Source organism: Tupaia chinensis, unplaced genomic scaffold (assembly GCF_000334495.1).
Source record: "Tupaia chinensis unplaced genomic scaffold, TupChi_1.0 Scaffold000311_2, whole genome shotgun sequence".
NCBI classification, from domain to species: domain Eukaryota; kingdom Metazoa; phylum Chordata; class Mammalia; order Scandentia; family Tupaiidae; genus Tupaia; species Tupaia belangeri.
The window spans coordinates 939,654-960,513 of record NW_006159803.1 but is presented as its reverse complement, the minus strand read 5'-3'; the positions used below and the strand labels follow the sequence as shown (position 1 = coordinate 960,513).

Here is a 20,860-nt window from a genome sequence, read left to right as displayed (position 1 = left end):
TGAAACTATAATAGTCTTCAGGTTTTTTTAACAGTGATTTCACTAGCTAAACAAATTATTCCACAGCTAGATACAGTTACATGGAGTACTTCTCCTCTGATTTGAAAATGTATTAGATTATGTGTCTTTCGTGTTTTGTTTAGCCATGGCTTATAGTGATACAGACGACACTATGAACTCAGCCAAACTTCAGCCTTCATTTCGACTCTGTATAATTAACACATACTCCAAGGGCTGTTAAGGAGAACAGATGTCAGGCTGTATTCACTTAATTAAATTAATTCAATTCAATTCATTCATTCAACAAATATTTATTAAGCACCTACAATATGCCAGGCACTGTGCTGGGTGCTGGGGATACAACTGTGAACAAGATAGACACAGTCCCTGCCCACAAGGAGCTTACAGTCTAGTAGTTATACAGACAAGTACACAGGCAATTACAATGCAGGATGGTAAGTGCCATGATGGGGAAAAAACATTAAGACGGGCACCTAACAGTCTCATGGGCAGGGGGTGGTGGATCTTCCTAGGAAACCTTCTCAGGGCAAGTAAAATTCGATTTGAATATTGAATGATGAGTACAAGTTACCCAGGTAAAGAGGCAGAGTTACAGACTGAGGACACAGTACATGAAATGTTCCGTGTGCTGCTTTAGAGGTTCCTTTGCTGGCAGGAGAAATGGAGTAGGAGTGAGAGAAGTCCTGGAAGAGGTAAACAAGAACCAGGTAATAATGGGAATTCAACCGCTCTGCTCAAGAGCTTGGAATTTTTTCCTGAGGGACAAATGCAGTTTTTGTGTATTATCAAGTTAACACTTTTAAAGATTGCTTTTACTGTAGAGTAGATATTGACTGTGGGATGGGGATCTTGAGAGTCTAGTGAAAGAGATCAATCCCTTCTTTCTTCCAGCATTATCTTTTATGTATCACACCCTCGGCTCTCATCGGCCCATTTAGTTGTACACATTCCATAAATGAGCCATTGACATAAGCTGTTTGGGGCTGTTCTTCATCCAGAAGGCTCTTAAAACCTTTTCCCAAATTCAGCTCAACCTTCAAAGCCAGACTGTTGAATCATCCTAACTTGTGCTTTCTGCCGAGATCTTTATGTATGAGATTTTTATCTCAATGGGAGTACTTATTTATTATTTTGAATGAGCCAAACCTCCTTTTGAATCATGTTAATCCATACGTGACATACGGTAATTTTTATAAATAAACATGGATATAATTTTTGTCCAAATTTCTAGTTGAAAACAAGGATTAATTTTTTCTTTGTTGTCTATCCCACACTATTAATGATTTAAATGGAACAGTAGGAATGAGGGAAAAAGCCCAAGAGACACACAATTTTATGCAGCAAAATACAGTCAAGTAAAACTTCCACACACAATTACAGAGTATGTTTCTGTTAGGACAGTGATTCATTTCCCGACTTAGAGACTCTGTCTTTGACAAATTAATCTGTTAACAAGTCAAAGATCTGCAAAAGAGGGGTAGCTTAGTATGCGAGAATATTAAAGGCTAGCTACATTTTCCAATATAACCCACCACTTGACTTCAACAATCCCTCATACAGTCTTATAATTTCTGAAATAATTTTTATAATGATAAGAAAAACTTTTAAGCTCTGTCAATATTGTAAGAACATCTGTTGTTTTATTCTTTTTGGTGGGTACAAAAACCACAATTTTGTACACAGAATACAATTATAAATAATGTTGATAACATGAGTGACCCGTAGTCTCTTTTGATTCTACATTGCAGACTGATGGTTGAACGTAAATGTTTTCTTCATTTTGTTTTTGTTCCTGGTAGTGAGACAAATGCAATCTGTGAACCGACTCATGATAGAGTGAAGGTTACTGCAAACAAGATGACCAACAACTTTTATTAAAAAAAGTCTCTAAAGTTTATTATTACAGTGATGGCATTTATATCAATTATTGCAATGTATTGTTCCCTAAGATGGTTAGAAAAAAGAATTGTGTCGTCCTCTACTGAATTTACATCAGTTAAAAAGCAAGCATGTTTCAGTATTTGTTTTCTCCAAAGTAAGTGTAAATATTTCCTTTAATTTTTTTTCACAGGATGTACATGTTTATTATTTTCTTATCACAGTTTAGTGACTTGTTTTCTCAGCTGGATATTCTTCCATTGACTATGTGGGTGTTCTGGAGACACAGGTTAGCAAGTTCATTGACTTCTATTAACTATTTTATCCCTTTCGGTGAAGACAAAGGCCTTTCTGAGCAAGAACTTCACAGTTTAATGCGCTAACTCGCAAGTCTGATTAGTTTTTAAGTCCACTCGAGTGAAATTTGTTGCTGTTAATACACCCATCCCAGCTCCCCCCACCCCACTCCCCGAAAAAACCTAAATTGTGAGTTTTCCTGATATAAAATCTGAGTTTGGGTTTCCGAGCTGAGCTCATGCACGTTGCTGCGGCTGACGTCGGCACGCGAGGCGTACTTCCCGCTCTCAGCCTAAGGAATGGTTCAGCAAAGACCCGTGCTTCGCGTGTCCCTCGGGGCTGCGTTTCCATCAGTCACCAACACAGTTTAATTAAGGCACTCAATTATTTTTTTGGTTTTTATGGTAGGTCCGATGCGATGACAGCCAATCCTGAACTTTGTCTAATTGCAGTTCCAGTGTGTACAGCCTTTGGGCAGTCGGGTGTCAAGACGCGGCCATTTTCCCCCACACTCCCAGTGATGGATAGTCTGGCTTTGTTTCTTATGGCTTCGGAAAAGGTCAGCTGGGTTGCATAGAAAGGAAACAGAAAGATGTGGAGTGTTACAATATTTCTGTTTCTTCAACATGATGAGACACAACAAACACCAAAATATCAATAATTAGACATCTGCATTTTTTTTTCCCCTTTATTCTTTTGGTCATAGGAAAACTGCTTAGGAGGGAAAGTGGAGCTTAACTACACAAACTCAGTCTATAGAGTTTGTGGTCCTACCTGTTTAAGAACTAAGTCTAAAATCATAAAAGTAGGTCTTGTTTAATAAATCTGGCCAGGAAACATCTCTTAACGTGCTGCATCCTCTATACCCTACTACTTCTAGATGGGCTTTAAAGCTCTATTATATTTGACAACATTCTTTAAATTGTAGTTTCACATCAGAAAATGCTGCCTTTACAGTATAGGGATTAGATTCTTCAAATTAGATAAATCACCTAAACAGCTGTATGTATAGACTATTCATGACAGATCTTCCTGTTTTTATAACACAGACCTATCCACAGACACTTTCATTCATTCACACCAGTTAAAGACATGACCCAGAACGGCACAATTAGTGACATACACTTTACTCTATGCCTATCTTAGAATCTAAGACTCATATTTTAAAAATTGTGCTTAAAGGGGATATACTGAATGGGGGCATGCTTCAGGACCTACTGAATGACATCACCAGGAAACTTCCTATATTGAGTTTATGGGATCAGGTCTCTGAGAGCCTCATTAAATTCCTGCTCTTGATATATTATTAGGTAGCAGATAATACTATCATCCAGAGAAGAAACAGGCAATGTTATTATGTAAATCTAATTACTGTCCATTTACTACCTTTAAATTCTTTCTAGTAGCTGAATTCTAATGTGAACTCAAGAGAAAAGTAAGTAAAGGAGATATTTCCTAAGTTGGTTATGACTTAGATCACAACTTTCTCACAACTCATAATATGTCTTAATTTTGTTAAGCTTATCTAATTCTTTAGGAAATTCCATACATATATTTATTCTGCCTTGGAACTTAAATTAAATAATATAGTTAATAATTGGATTAAAACCTGTTAGAGCAAAAAAGTTTAGAGAGCAGTTATTGTGATAACTTCAGAAAGATGAAGTTGAATGGCTAGAAATCATATTTCACTGATAAAATCCAAGATTAATATCATGGTTTAGTTTTAATGAACAGTCTCAAAATTTAATACTTAATCTTCATAATCAAAACTCAGGATTTAGTCTTTACAGAAACATTGATAGCTTTTATACTTGGAAATCATAGAAATATAATGAAGAATTTTAGGGAAAAACAACACTCCTATTTGGTTGTCTTCTATTAGTCTTTTGAAATGAAAGTTCTCCTTACTTTTATCTGGTGCATACTAGGCATTCGGTGAATACTTGTTGAGTGGATGCATGCCCATATATGTGAAGATACTTTTTTTTCCCTTTATAAATGAAACTAATAGGATAAAATTCCAAATGAAGCATTTGTCAAAACTTGAAGAACTATGCACTAGAAATGGCAAATTTTATGTATATAATTATGCCTTAAAATTTCTAAATAAATATATTGCACACTGTTTTAAGTTGAACAGAAGCTGAATTTCAGTACAATGACGAAGTTAAAAATGTTGCAGAATCAATTAAAATATTTGAAAGAATTCCTAACTCAAGAAGCTACACATATGACAGAATCTACCAGGGTACTAAGAAGCAGACATAGCTGCAATAATGTTGCCCTTTAAAGTGAGACTCTTACGAGATTATGTTATTTGAAATAAATATTTTCCTACTCAATGTTAGCATGTACATGCTTTTCAGTGTGTGTATAAACAGAAGCATTACCAAAACAGTGAGTACTATCTATATCAGATATTATATTTAAAAAACTAAGTCACGGGGCCAGCAAATGGCATAGTGGTTATGTCGCAGGACTCCCACATGGCCGACTGTGGTTCCAGTCCTGAACCTAGTGGCTCACTTTCTCACTCTTTTTTTCTCTGTGTCTCTCTCTGGTCAAATAAAAATAATGATAATAATAATGACAAATAAAATAAAAATAAATAGTTCTTTAAAAAGACAGAAACATAAGTCAGGATTTGTTATCAGAGTTGTTAGATAACTTTCTAGTATAATCCTGTTTTTTAATATGGTATGGTTTAGAAGAAATTTTTTAGGTCCGAACCCACTAGTGGGTACCTAGCTGTTTGGAACATTCCAGTTACAGCATTAGCATTTTTATGAGCTTCCAGGAAAAAAAAAAAGAAAACAATTTTGGAGCAGTTTGGACAGCTTAGATTAGATTAAATCACATGCTAAAGAAAAAAAGAAAAATAAATATTCATAAATGTAATTGAAGTCAACGTATCATCCTATCTTAACAACTGAGAAGCTTCAGATACCTAAGACCACTCAGGACTTGTTTAAAGAAGACTTAGGGGGACCAGCAGTTGGTGTAATGGGGATATCGTTGGACTCCCATGTAGTTGACCGTGGTTTGAGTCCCAGACCCAGTGGCTTAAACTCACGCTGGGCCTGTGTGCATGCATGCCCAAGATCCCAAGAGGAGAGTGGAGGAGAAGGGATTGCAGCATAGCCATCCCCCCGGGGGGTGATTTCTTGCTTTCTGTCTCTCTGTCTTTCTGTTGAGCAAACATGCCCTATAGCAATAACCTCTCAAAAAAAAAAAGAAGACGACTTAGGAAAAGTGGTTCCAGAGAACAACTATTTATCACTAAATTTAGACAAAACTAAGGCCAAAGTCTAAATATGTTTCTTCACATTCCCATCAACTCTAGGTCTAAAGACAATTCATGTGATGAATTTCAATGTCAAATGTTGACTCCAAAAATATTATTACATATACATTGTATGTATATAATTATCTGGGAAGTTTCATGTGTTTTATGCAATTTCCCTGGACTTTGTATTGAACTATCATCCAGAGATATTTTTCTGAAATTTTTAACACTTTAAACAGGTAACTTTAAAAAAATAATTATTTAACTTTATTATTATTATTATTTAATTTGTTATAGAGCATGTGTGCTCACCAGAGACAGAGAAAGAGAAAGAAAGTAAGAAAGCATTTAAGTCACCAAGTCTGGAATTCTAACTGCAGTCAACTATGTGGAGTCCCATGCCTTAACCACCACACCATGTGCTGCCCCCAGGTAATTACTTTGTTTTAAATCTATTAATTTAGCTTTAATTTTTTTGAAGAGGTGATGCTAAAATATAAAAGTGTATTTTTTTCTTTTTTCTTTTTTTTTAATTAATTAATTTGATTTTGCTGTAGGGTGCATGTGCTCACTAGAGAGAGAAAGAGATAGATATGGAAAATGAGAGTGCACCCCCTCCCTGCAGGGAGGATGGTGACACTGCAGTCCCTTCTTCTCTTTTCCTCTTGGGACTTTGGGCATGCACACACATGTGCCTGGTGTGATTTTCAAGCCACTGGGTCTGGGACTTGAACTGCACAGTCGCCATGTGGGATCCAGTAGCCTTAAACTCCACACCACCTCCTGGCCAACATTGCAATTTTTAGAAAGCCTTTTTAGAAGGCTTTCACCATAAAATCTATTTTTGTTTTCTTTTCTTAATTGCATCCAGGAGGAAAAGAAAACTTCTAAAGCTTGAAAAAGTCCAGGTACTCCTAAATAACCTCTCTGCTTTTACAGACAGATGCAACTGAGTATATGTATTAATAAGTCTTTGACAACTGCCTATTTTTTTTCTTAAATCTCTTCTACATTTTTATTTTGTGTACTTATATCTCTTGCTTCTTCCATAACATGTCATTGTTTTTCATCTTAATGTGAACTTACGAATGCTCTTCAAATTGAAAAGATTCTTTTAAGTTTACACATGGTCTGGATTTGGTTGGACTACTGTGGCTAATGGCTGTTACCTTAATTGTATGTGTTTTCTTGAGGGATGATTAATTGTCAGTAGACATTTTACCATGTATTAAAAATTTCAGGTTTTGTTTCAGGGGTGTAGGACAATATTATCTAAGTTACCAACCATTTGCATGATTATGGTAGGTAGAGTTTTTGAAAGAAAAAAAAATTTGATTAGAGATTCATGTAAAAATGCTTATTTTGAAGTCTTCTCTACAGTCCAGATCATTTAAATAATCCTGAATGCCATTGTCTTTAGAAAAGAGCAAAGAGCATGAAAATAAATGCTTTCTTTCTATTTAAAATTTCTCATCTTAAAATTTCAACTGTAGTGGGACCAGCAGATGGTAGGATAGTTACATCTCTGGACTTCCACATAGTCAACCTTCATTCTAGGCCTGGACCTGGTAGCTTAAAACTCATACTGGGCATGTGTGTATGTGTGTGTGCCCAAGATCCTGAGAGGAAAATGGAGAAGGAATTGCAGCATGGCTACCCTCAGCCCGGGAGGGGGGTGATTTCTTGCTTTCTGTCTGTGTCTCTGTCTCTCTGGCTAGTGCATGTACTCTATAGTAAATATCTCTCTCTTTAAATGAAAAAAAAAAAAAAAGAACTATAGCTCTAAAAGCAATTCATGTAGTGAATTTTAATGTTAGGTATTGACTCTAAGAACATTATTACATGTAAACTGTATGTATGTAACCTGGGAAGTTATATCTGTTTTTTAGCAACTTCTCCGAACTTTGTAATGAACATGAGTTCTTTATTGTAAGATTTCCTTTTAGTTTTGTTCATTATTATTACTTAATTTTTAAAATTTGACCAGAGAGAAAGAAGAGAAAGTGAGAAAGCAAGCTACTACGTCCAGGATTCGAACTGCAGTTACCCATGTGGGAGTCTGGGGCCCTAACCATTACATCATCCGCTAGCCCCTCTAAAATTTCCTAATACTCATTTTCTTTCTCTACCTTCAACCTTGCTGATGGTTGGCTTACCTTTGTTAAGTCAGTTTTACAGGACTGGTAACAAACTTTATAAAGACATCTCAGAAAATTCACCTCAGAATGCAGTCCAAATAATCGGCTCTAAACCTGATCAAGTATTGTTTTTCTCAGTTTAAGATCATCTCTCTTTAACTCTGTTAACATTAAGATGAAAATATTCCCCTAATAGCCAAGACACCTTAACATTGTCCCGGACTTTTTATTTTTATTACTATTAGAAAATATGCTCAAACAGGGCCAGCAGGTGGCATAGTGGTTAAGGCATAGGATTCCCACATAGTTGACCATGGTTCGAGTCCCAGGCCCAGTAGTTTGAAACTCATGTTAGGTACATGTGCGTGCATACCCAAAATCCTGAGAGGAGATTGGAGGTGAAAGTATTGCAGCATGGCTATACCCCCCACCCCGTGTGTGTGTGTGTGTGTGTGTGTGTGTGTGTGTGTGTGTGATTTCTTGGTGTCTCTCAGTCTTTCTCTGTGTCTCTGGCAAGCACATGTGTCCTATAGCAAAAAAAATCTCTAAAATAAAAGAAAAAAGAAAGAAAATATACTCACGATGTTTTGATTTGAGTAAATTGAGGGTTAGTTCTTAATTCTTTTACATAAAATTGATGATCATTTTGATTACTTATGTGGAGTTGCACTCAGTCATTGATTTTTAGATTATTGATAAAATCAATTAGATCTTGATCAAAAGAGAAGGTTTTTGTTCTTTGTTTTAAAATAAAAACAAGTTCTATAATAGCTTTTGTATAACTAAATACCCAAAACAAGCATGTTTACCTGGCATAACCTCAGATGTACAGCTTATTAAAATTACTGAGTTTTTGACTCTAGGGTACATCAAGCACTGAAGGTCTCTTGTGGGTTCAAAGACTCATTTATCATTGTAATCAGAATGAATAGCCTATTCAGTTGGCGATTATATATAATTTTAGAAAATGGGTTTTAGAGACCTGATTTTAGGAAGAGCAATAACAAAGCCTTTCAGATCTTTTTAAAAACTACTTTCTATCATCATTAGAGGAAAGAAGAAGAGGACATTTAGGTTCTTAAAATAATAATCTCTATCTCCTATATTTCACCGAATGCTTACAATTTTTCATTGTGGCATGACGAGAGGATGTGTATAAGTGGGGCTGATGTGGCTTGCTTCAGAGCAGTTGAAATGAAAAAAAGTTCATAATAACTCACTGCAACTTTTATCTTTTACTGCATTCTTCATAGGACACATATATTGCTGACATCTTTGATGAAGAAATTTGCTGTTGTCTAAAATGCCTATTTACTTTAGTGATACTGTGAACATAGAAGCTGAATTTCATCTAATTTGAATTGTAGTAAAAATTCTGATGATTATTACTCTTTTTAAAGAATTATTTACTTAATTTTATTTATTATTATTAGTATTTTTTTAATTTGCTGAAGGGCACATGTGCTCATCAGAGCAAGAGAGATAGATATATATATATATAGAGAGAGAGAGAGAGAGTGAGAAAACAAGCCACCAGATCCAAGACTCAAACCGTGCCTGTCCATGAGGAAGTCCAATACCTCAACTACCATACCACCTGCTGGACCCGATTATTACTCTTTAAAAATCTGGCTCGACCGTCAGATGGATAAACTGTAGGGGTTCAGTCTTTGAAATTATAGAACGATTGCTAGTGTAAAATAAATCAGACTATGAGCTAAAATTCATTCATGAAATATTATGTGCCTTGAAGCTTTTACATGTATTGTTTCTCAGAAAATAATATGACCTCATTAGAAGCAGACAGTTGTCTGGGTCTTGGCTATGTGAAATAGGTTACTTGCTTATTTTGTTAGCACTTATCCTAATATTGAATTGTTACAGAGAAGATTTGCCTGGCTTTGTGTGCAAGGAAGCCCAGATCTAATTTCCAATTGCTCCCAAATTTCAGGTAAAATATCCTATTTAAATCATTTCACAGAGCAATTCTGGTTTGTTTTTATCTTTCTGACCCTTGCAATGCAGATATCTATTGGCAACATAAAATTTCAAACAGTACGTCTGCAGCCAAAGAAAACCAAACCACTTTGCACTGAAGTTTTCAAAAATATGAAGCTCTAATTAGAAGCAAGCAATACCACCACTGGACAGACAGGTCACAACACTGCGTTCACAGGATGCATTCCCCACTCACTGTTGTAGGCCCTAAGTCCTACCCCTAAATTTTAATACTTTCGGTTCCATATACGTTGTAACCTTCTCTATAGGTTGCTAAATTCTGGGTATTCTGCGAGGAGGTTGGGTTAAAAGTCTGTGCACTCTTTGCCACCTTCATTCTCTTCGCTTCTGCCCTGGACTTGTAACAGAACTCTATCAAAGCCACCAGCATTGCCAAGCCCAAGCCGCCAACCAGAATGTAGAAGACTCCTGCTACGTTGCTCAGACTCAAGGCACTCGTCTTGTCCTAGAAAGGATAAAGACACTTGAGTTAACTGCAGAAATGTTACATCCAAAAGGTAAAATCATATATGACATCCAAAAAGCAATTAAAATAAATGCTTAAATTAACCTGAAATAATTTACAGGTATAAGTCACTGATGTAAGTTTATGGACTTAAATATAAAGCTTTACAGCTCTTGGGAGAAGTGAAATTATGATTATCAATAAATTGTATGTAATTACATTTGATAAATTCCAGAACATTGTATCATTATGTAATAAGACCCACTATCCTTAACAATATATAAGCATTTATGTATTTACATAGGGTGGAATAAATGGGCTTATTATTAAGTTTGAAAATGACATATTTAAAAATCCAATTACATGGGAGAGGGGGACCTGTTTTGGCTTTGCTTTCATTAAAACATACTTTTAATGTTTGAGATTTGTTTCAAATAAATCTTACTCTTCATTTTCTACTTAAGGAACTAATAAGGGTCTTTAAGCTAGCAGATTCATATCTTGTTTGTTTTACTTTATCAAATATATGCAAATAATGTGTTAGGGTACACATCATTTTTTCCTTCAGTTATGTCTGTATAAGGGAAATTTCATGAAAAACATCAACTTTAGGTATTATATATTACTGGGTTGTTGAAAAAGTCATGATGCATCTGTACATAGAAAAACAGAAAAAATACATCATGACTTTTCCCACAGGCCAATATTTAGGAATAATTACAAATATATAACATTTAGGTAATTTTTTTTAAAGATAACTTTTTGAAATACACAAATTACCATGGTCAAATGAGAAATGATTTATGTGTGGAAAATGTATAATTATTTCTATTGATTTAAATATATAATTACATCTCACATGAGCTTCATCAGTTAATATTTTAGACATATTATCCTTCAGATATTTAGTACAGAAATAGTCAAGAAATCTAGAAACAGTCAAGCATTTGACTGGAAAGTATTAAAATTGTAAGAAGAGTTCAGAACTTTTTTTTAATAAATTATAAATACATTTATTAAATAACATTACTTCAGAAAGCATTTTGGTAGACTACCTGAAGAATGCCCTGCAGCCATCACCTTCTCAGCGTTATGCTTTATGAAAAATGTGATTCAGACCCTTAAATAGTTTTATTAGGAGCATGTTTGATTCAGAAGATACACTATATACACTGTCATTTTAGTCATGACATCAACAAATGGGACCAGAAATTTTAAGGTAGCTACATTTTCAAAATAATCAGTCATTAATTATTTATGCTTCTCTGACTTTACATCAGGATTTGAGGTAACTCTTTCATTATGTGGCCAAGCTTGTCTCATTCCACTCTGGTTCAAAGACAGACAAGAAGTGATTAAAGTATTGAGATACAGGCCTGAAAAGGGACTGACTAGCCTTACTTTGTCTCCTTAATTTGTTTGAGGCTCTCCTATTTAAAATAGTACCTTGTTTAATGTCTTAGAATAATTGATAATTTGTTTGTTTTTTTCAAAGAAAGATACTTAAAAAAAATGATTCTAAGAACTTTTACTCTGGCTTTCAGGTACTATTACTATATATATTGTATTAACTTGTGTAGGTGTTAGATTTACTGATAAATTTGTTACTTTTTTTAACTTTAGAATAAAAATATAACTGTTTTCCTGCATTATTATAAAAATAATTAATAAAAGATCTTAGAACTTGAAGGTATTATTTGTAAACACTGAAGTAGTAAAGCAGTTTTGATTGGGAGAACATTTATCTGTCAGCATAGAAATATAATAAGGTCTCTTAAAACTAAAGTGGAATGCTTGGCAATTTGGTGACAAAAGACTGCATTTCTAAGTAAGCATTTACTTAATATTTAGAATTTTCTTTTGTGGATGACTACTGATTAATTTCCTATCTTCTTCTTTGAGACTATGTCACTTCTTGAAATAATAGATTTCATGACCTTTGCCTCCAAAACAAACAAAAACCTAACCCAAAACACTACTTTTATTAGTGGTACGTAAGTCTGAGAATAATATAAGGAATTTTATTATTTTATATATAGTTTTGTAGTTAATTTAAGGTTAGTTTACAGTCTTAATATTGGGGAGCAGATTGTAGTTTACTGAAAAGACAGTCCCTGTGGCTGAAATTTATATTAACTCCTAATTTAGGCAGTGGTTGAGTGTCTAGAGAAATGTTCAGTTTTTACTGTTTCCATATACTTTTGACAATTGCTCCCATTTATCGCTTTGTGAACACAAGAGGAGGCCCCGAACTGCAGCGACTGACCTTGCTTCCAGAGTCCTTGGGTCCACATTCACCTTTATCGTACCACCATTTGTTTTTCAGCTTGTCTAAGACGCCTGCCTCACTGAGTTTCAAAACGGCAAGGTTTACAGGAGTTCTTCACGTGGAAAATAACATAAATAACATTATATATGTTATTTTATGTTATTCAAGTAAAACTACATTAGAATCGCATGGCAAAGTGACAGAGCAGAGGCCACAGTAGGTGCTATGTCTTGTACTGTAGGCCCAAGTTTAGAATCAGACATAAAACTGGGGCCTGCTCCATCGCTTTAGGTAACAGGCACATACTGCTAGGGAGGATTTTTAAATAAGACGTATGCAATTACTGTGAATCCAAAACTATTGGCTTGGTTTCGTTTTCTTGAGCATTTACAGTTTTCCCCATGTAATTTGGGACTCATTCAAAATGCAGAAGCTTTTTCTCCCCAACCCCCATTCAGAATTAATGGAAGTGACTGCAGGTTGACAGACAGACTGAAATAGAAGGTAGGTAGGACTGATTTCATTTCTTGCATGCATTATGATTGAGCTAGTGGGATTTGGTTTATGCCATATAGCTGTATCTATACCACCCATCATTAAATTGACTCCTTAACTACTTTCATCAAGGCTTAGTTGAAAGAGAAGGGTGATTCCAAGGTAAAAGTACAGGGCCATTCATCCAGAGAAAGACAAATATGTCAATCATTATTTTAAAGTATAAACCCATGCTGATATTTTATTTTCCAGAATTACAGTATTTAACCTAAATAATATCAGCACAAGAAATAATTATCTTAATATTAGTCTGCCATACTAATATACTCTACATACTAGGTGAAATGACCATAATATACTCCACAAATTCTTGCCAACAAATAAATGATAGCTCAGAGGTAGCCACGATTTTTCTGAATAAAAAAATTCCTGTTACTATGAAGTCCTATTTTTCTTTCCTATCATCTTTGATTTCATTCAGTACTAAATACTGTGTAAGGAGTCTCAGGGAGGAAGATGTCAATTATTACCTAGCATAAATGTCTAAGAAAGAGGATCTAAGAATTTTTCCAGTTTTCTTCCCATGTTAGAACACGAAGGCTGAGAAGATGAATGGACAGCAGTGACTCCTATGATCTTCTGTTTTCACTGTTTTTTGCAGTTGGTTGGTTTTTGTTTCCTTGTGCTTTTACAAATATCCAGAGACTCACTACATTCCTCTGGACATTGCTAAGGCAGCCACTGTCATTATTGCTTAATGCCTCACTTCTAGCAAATGTTGAGTGCATTTGGAAAAACATAGCAGACATTTATTTCGTTATCAGGGGATTAATTCCATAATCCTATTTATACAACTAGGTAAGGCATTCGTAATGGTGGCGATAGTGATAGCAACATCTAGCGAGTGCTTACTATGTAACAGGCACCGTTATGCACATTTTGCATGTTTACCCCTTATCTTTTACAGAGGAGGAAACCTCAGTTCATCTAATTACACAAAGATGTTTAATTCACCTTATTATACATCTTGGCCACAGACCAATCAAGATTTCTGACAACCTGTCTTCAAACCTTATATAATTAACTATATTAATAACCAAAGATTCAGGAAAGGGGCTTTCTGGTTAATTTAGTGCTCTGGCTAACAGTTAAATAAAATCCAATTTTAAAATATTAATAATTGGTTTTGAAAATTTTTCTAATGCAAATTTTGTTTATATGGTTTCTGAATACAATTTAAATTTGAATTAATGTTATAAGTGCTTAGCTATGTTTTTATTTTTCCACTTAAGAAGATATATTTGCCAAGATCTTAGAATATTATTCTTATTATTTTAATTATTAGAGGCCACATATGCTTGTCAGAGAAAGAAAGTGAGGGAGAGGGAGAAAGTGCCCCTAATGGAGCATGCTCATGCTGAAATCTCTTCTGCATTTCTCCATCCTGTTGGGATTTTGGGCATGCACACACAAACTCTTGGCATGTTTTTTTCAATCTGCCCAGGTTGGGATTCAAACTGTGGTTGGCCATGAAAGATCTGATTCATTAGCCATTAGGATATAGGGCCAGTCCATCTCAGGGAATTCTTTATATCTATCTATTTATCTATCTATCTATCTATCTATCTATCTATCTATCTATCTATCTATCTATCATTTATATATATATAGATAGATATATATATTTATATATCTATCTATATATATAAATTAATATCTGACATGATCATGATTTAACACTTAGTACTAAAAGCTGAGTTTCGGGTGGGGTGCGGTGAGGATTATGACCCCAAGGAGCATTTGGTCAATTTAGCCCCAGTTGGTTTGGGGTTTGCTATCTCTTCCACCTCCCCTTCATCTTCATTTATTAAGTGATTGTTATAAAATCACACCTGTGAATTGCTTGCTTGATTAATTATGAACTCCTTTTATGAAGAAACACATCTCATTTATCTTTGTAAAACAGCATTTACCAGAGTGTCTGACATGAAGTAGCTGCTCTATAAAGTTGCTTTGGTTAAATTATTTTGAACCTAGAGCAAGCTTTCTCATTGAACTGATACTGTAAGAGTTTCTAGGTTCCCAGACTGGCTCATCAAAGCCTTTTTAATGCATGTGTAGGTAAATTATATTAGTCTGTTTTGTACTTCTTTTATGGAGGGAGCTCAGAAGAAGAGGATTCTGAGTTGAGAAAAGGAGGAAAATGAAAAGTAGAGTCTCCTTCAAGTTTCTTCTAGAAAGGAAAGTTGAAGGCAAAACTGCCTTTGGCTTATCTCTTTTTTGAAGCCACTTCTTTCTCTTACTCCAGCCTCTTTGTACCTTCTGCTATGGATTTCAGTAGTCTGGTTTTAGAGGATAAAATTCAATTGGCATTTTGAACATGAGGTATTTATTAGTAACCATACTTAATGTTCAGCTGGTAGAACAGCAGAGCAACAAACCCATTATTGGAAAATCCTCTCCAAGGGCTGCTTCCTTAGTGCTTTTTGTTTACACTATTTTTTCCTTTCCATTTTTTCCCCACTTATGAATGCATATTTTCCATACTAATTCCTTTATTTCATGGCTGAAGTAGAGAGGAGTAGGTCATTTGTAATTATAGCCTATATTAAAGTCATGAAGGAGATGTATTCTTCAAACTGCTAAATTAAATAGAAGGAATTGTGTGATCAAATAGAATTCTTGGGGAAAATGTTATTTGATAAACACACCTACAAACTGATTTTTATATGGATATCCATATCCTTGAGTGTGCATATTTTATGTGCACAAAAAAAGAATACAATGTGAAATAAACATAAAAATGTTTTTGTAGTTATTACATGCTATGTACAAATAATATAAGCATTTCCAGGCAGAAGTTTCAAGCCCAAACCAGGCCTAAATAGTTCATAAAAATCACAAAAAATTCTCTGTATGGTTTGTGCCTAGACTAAACCATATTAAATTAAACAAAAGGGAAATACGTTGTTGACATTGCAATCTATATTTTTAATATGGTTCATTGTCAATTACTAATTTTCTGTTATTGCATTCACAAAAATGAGTATGAATTTCTTATGACCATAAAAACAAGGACCACATTTGCAATAATATTAACATTAAAGGATCAAGTTTTCTCTTTTTCTTTAAAAATTATTTTTATTCATTCATTAATTTATTTTAATTTGACCAGAGGGAGACACACAGAGAGGGAAAGTGAGAAAGCAAGCCACCAGGTCTGGGACTTGAAACTTGGTTGGCCATGTGGAAGTGTCCAGTGCTTTAACCCCCATGACACCTACTGATCCCTGAAGGATCAAGTTTTCAAATGAGCTAATTTGTACCCCTAGATCATGCCTTTCCTCTAAATCATTTAAGATGTAGGACCCTATTCTTAAAATTTTTGTTTCAATGTGAAACTTCTTGGTCCAGGATTGCTATGGTCAGAATTTCATAGCGCTGGGAATGGCTGTTAGGCGAGTGTAGACTGGAGATGCTAATTATTTCACCACCTAGAGTGTGATGAGGAAGCTAGCACAGGGATTCTAAACAGTTCAGTTGTTGGTTATATTAAATCAAAAGCTCCTTCAGGGATGTAACAGTGGGCAATTGTCTTTTTCTCTACAGGTACTGGCACATTGTCTGGTTAAAGCAAAAGTTGAGTAATTTGCTGCTGAATAGAAGGTGGAAGAGATTCCTGTGAATAACAGGTGATATCCTTATTGCAATCTTTTCATGTGTAGAACAGGTTTCCACTTTTTCCCCCTTCATTAGATGAACCACTGTTAGGAAAATTGCTTTTCTCCTACCGTGATTCTGTATTTGAAAATCATAGGTCAGGATTTCAGCATCCCTGTGCTGAGATCTCTGCGTATTTTCTCTGCTTCAGGTTTTAAACTCAGCAAAGGCTTAAGAGCTAGCCACATTCCTCAATTCAGTACTTTTCCTCCTTATTTTATGTCTTTTGAGGATGACCAGGCAAAATGAGAGGTGTGGGGTAAGTTTATAAAGAAAATCAGTCACCGGAAGAAGGTAAAAAATGAAAATGAGAAAGCAACAACTACCTCCTGGTAATTTACTTTGCTCTAAGTTAGGTCAGGCCATTTAAAAATATCACCTTTTATTACAAATTTAGAATAGGGCATTATTAACATTTAAATTGCAACAGGTATTCTCTATATGATACAATGTACATCAATAAACAATCTACTAGAATTTTTTTTTAGGGGGGGGATTAAAATAACATTCCTGAGGGAAAAGAACACACTGGTTTTATTTGTAGTGGAACATTCTGTGTTAATTTTTATATTTTTGAAAATTACTTGTTAAAATTTGAAATAATGATGGAATCAACCTAAATGTCCATGAACAGATGAATAGATTGTAAAAGTGTGGCACATGTACACTACAGAATACTACTCAGCTATAAAAAAAATTAGACCCTGGCATTTGATAGAAAATGTATGAATATGGAAGATTTACTACTAAGTGAAGCATACCAGACTATGAAAGAGAGGCATTGTATGTCCCCACTCAATATATACCACATCTCTGAACTCTATGGCAACTAGGGTACTGCAGAGAGTGTGGAAGGAGAGTGGAAAATGGGGAAGGGCTTAAGGAAGGAAATCAAGGGGAAAAAGAAGCAAAACATTTAAGGGATACAAAAATGGAAAATTATCAGTTGATGATAATATGTATGGTAATATCTTTGAACCAATATACAGTGTATTCAGGGTGGGAAAATTTATTTGGTATGTTGTAATGATACACAGTGATTGAATGTAAAAAAAATCAAATGGTTTAGAATATCATTTTATAGTTTACATTTGGCAGAAATAATGGATTGTATACTTGCAAAAACAAGCAGTTTAATTTTTGATAACTACAAGGTTAGATTCACATTTATTCATTTGAATAACAAATATTTACTGAATGTCCATTATTTACCAAACAGTGTGTTGGATATAAGCTAATTAAAATCTGATTGAGTTGTCCAATCCCTCATTTTAATAAATTAAAATTGTTTTTGTTATATAGAATTTTCTAGTAGATGTACATTTTACCTTTTGCTTGCTTATGTTAATCTGGAAAGTCTTTATGCACATATGCTTCATTATTCATTGTGGTAAAACATTTTATCTGAAAAGCAGTGTTAAAGTTCTCTTTTATTTGAGATCAAATTAAAATTAGAAAATAAACTTTTTTTAAGGAATACAATGTCTTCATTTTTTTCCCCCCTCTGGTGCTATGATAGCACATTTTCTTCTATCTTGCTTGGAGGAATGCTAGATTATTTGTGCAAACTTGAAGAATTTTCTCCACATATATATACTTACTTATTTACATTTTTAAGCAAATTATCAGGAAATTTGAGGCAAGTTGGGTCCCAAAAATGTGAAGAGTTAATACTCCTCAAGAAAGTCCTAGGATGGAGTTAAAGTTTTCCTTCCCTCCTCTTGCAGTAGGGCTAGTTATTAGATGGGAATATATAAATGAGCTCAATGTGAAAGGACTTTTAGATAAAGGTCAGGAGGAGTTAAGGACGACTATCCCATCAGGCACTTCCTGGAAACAGAGCTTTTTTCCTGTGGGTTAAGTAGCCAAGTGAGAAAATTTATAGCCCAATCAATAACCTGAATATAAGCTAGATTTCTTGTCTTGAACAATATTCTTGACTTTAAAACAAAGACAAGAGTATATACTTCAATTTTTTCATTATTCCTACATGCCAATTGAAGCGAGTTAGCATTTTCCCATCTGTGGATTATTTTCTTTAAGTCTACAAATATGGGTATATATGAAGAAGGATTTGGTGACACTATAAAGTTTATTTTATTAACAATATATGTTGTTTTAGATATTATTTAGACACTATTTTATGAAGGTGGAAATAGGCAATGGACAAATGAAGATAAAACTTAGTTGGTTTTCTTTCTGTAGCCTGATTATCTTGTAATTTGATCCATTTCAGATGGCAAAAAAATGTCCAGTTTGCAAGACTATCTTCGATTTGTTGTTTAATTTAATGTAAACCTAGAGTTTAAGATGGAGAAGAGTTTTGGTGAGTACTTCAGACAGGTCTAAGTGGAGTCAGGCTATTGGTGTTATCCAAAAACATCTGGTACAAGTTCTGGTCAAATAGTAGTAAAGAAAACAAGACAGACTTACCCTCTCTCCGTCTCACTAAATTGCTCTTGGAGAAACTTGCATTCCATCCTGCCTTTCAGAACTGAAGTTCACAGGACTATAATGTCTGATCCACAGTCTCTTCAGTCAGAAATTTTCAGTGACTATTTTGACTAGGTTAATTAGTGTGTCAACAAATTGATAATGGTTGCAAATATTTTTGCTTTGACAGTAATTGCATACTTGTTTGTCAAGGATTTTGACTAGCATTCCAACTAATACTAGTAGGTCCAAACCATAAGTCTCCCAGCAGATGCACCTATTACTTTACATACTGTTTACCCGCTTTTGGTGACATTGAGGCTAACCTTGGAGTCACCTCCCCCGCTGCCACATTCTCCTTTGTCGTACCACCATTTGTTTTTCAATTTGTCCAAGAGGCCTTGTTCATTCAGTTTTAAAACTGCGAGGTTAACAGCATTTCTTGAAACGATAAAACATATTTTGTAAGAAACTGCACAGCTGTTAAGATGTTAGAAGGAATGAGGACTTAAGCTCTTTTATAAGCTTCTCCCAGACGCTAAATAAACCTCTCATTTTGCTACCTGCAGCCCTTTCTACCAGAATCCAAACCAAGGCAAATGTACTACTTTCAAATGTATTAAACATGCAGTGTTTGGTGCTATTTATTTTTACAGCTTATTGTCAAATAACATATCTCATCATCAACCAATTACATGGATTTATTTTTTCTTTTGCAAAACAGTAATAAACTTGAATTTATTAGAGGTGGAGAAAGAATTCCTTCATTTGCTTCTGAGAATGTCAACAATCCAAAAGAAACTGAAATGAAAATTATTTCCCAGAAGGAAAAACAAAATGGCATAAATAAATCAACAAACCAGTTACAAACTTTGGTGTACTGATATTCTGATGATAAAGAGTATGGCTTAACTATTACTCCCTTCATTAGTTGTGTGGGTTTAGTCTGTTTGTTTGTTTGATTTAATTGGTCTCAGAATTTAGGATTTCCAGGTCGTTCATTTTCATGGGCTGGAGGCCGCAGGATTAGTCAAGAGATAGCAGCAGCTCTTAGGTGAAAAGGTTTAGATTTAAATTTTGTATTGATTGTTAAAGGCAATGGGTGCAATTTAGAATTAAGATGGTATTCCTATTTGACTGTTTAAATTAAGTAAGTAAATGCCAGGAAGTCTTCCTTCATGTAATATGAACTTTGTAAAGAAACACTTGAGATTCTATTCTCTCCATGTTTATCTCTACAGGGGATTAGAACAGAATATTCGAATTTTTCTCTAACAGGATTAGAGAAAATGTGTTATGGGCTTTTACCTGTCATGCATTTGATGTCTTTCCCACTTTAAAGTTGCAGTTATTAAAGAAACCATTAACTCCTTTTTTTTTTTTTAGGAAAAGATTTTTGCTATAAGGCACGTGTGCTCATGGAGAGAGAGAGAGAGAGAAACAGAGAGACAGAAAGTGAGAAATCACCCCCTGAGGGATGATTCACCCCTGCAATCCATTCTCCTCCCAGGATTTTGGGCATACATGCATACATGCCTGGTATGAGTTTTAAGCTACCAGGTCTGGAACTCAAACAGCGGTCAACTACGTGAGAAGCCAGCAACCAAACCACTACACCATCTGCTGGTCCCACCATTAACTCTTTCAAGAGGTTATTCTAGCTTTTAATATCTCTTCTGTTAAATCTAAGAAGTGTCTTATTTACTGAGGTGATTTGTGTACAATTTGCACCTACGCTATTTAAGAAACTCTGAGTCTGGTGATTACTTAATGTCAAATGAAGTACAGATAAAATAAAACAAAACAACCATATTAATGAATAACATTGGGCATTAATTTGCAAAGTGAAATGTCAT

The 20,860-nt window shown here is 34.7% G+C and overlaps 1 protein-coding gene across 4 annotated transcripts in view; it reads right to left on the bottom strand.

Annotated features, from left to right (window-relative positions):
• Positions 1 to 348: 348 nt before the first annotated feature.
• GRIA4 (glutamate ionotropic receptor AMPA type subunit 4) overlaps positions 349 to 20,860 on the bottom strand; it is a 392,211-nt gene continuing 371,699 nt past the window's right edge. Inside the window, exons 15-17 of one of the 4 annotated variants that reach the window (XM_014588766.2) lie at positions 19,331 to 19,445; positions 9,953 to 10,087; positions 349 to 2,760 (exon numbers count right to left, since the gene is read on the bottom strand). In XM_014588766.2, the coding sequence (XP_014444252.1) occupies positions 2,596 to 2,760; positions 9,953 to 10,087; positions 19,331 to 19,445 (415 nt within the window). In that variant the 3' untranslated portion in view covers positions 349 to 2,595. Of the gene's footprint in view, positions 2,761 to 9,839; positions 10,088 to 12,353; positions 12,469 to 19,330; positions 19,446 to 20,860 lie in introns of all 4 variants that reach the window. The other 3 variants (XM_006150932.3, XM_014588767.2, XM_014588769.2) reach the window with 3 other exon arrangements.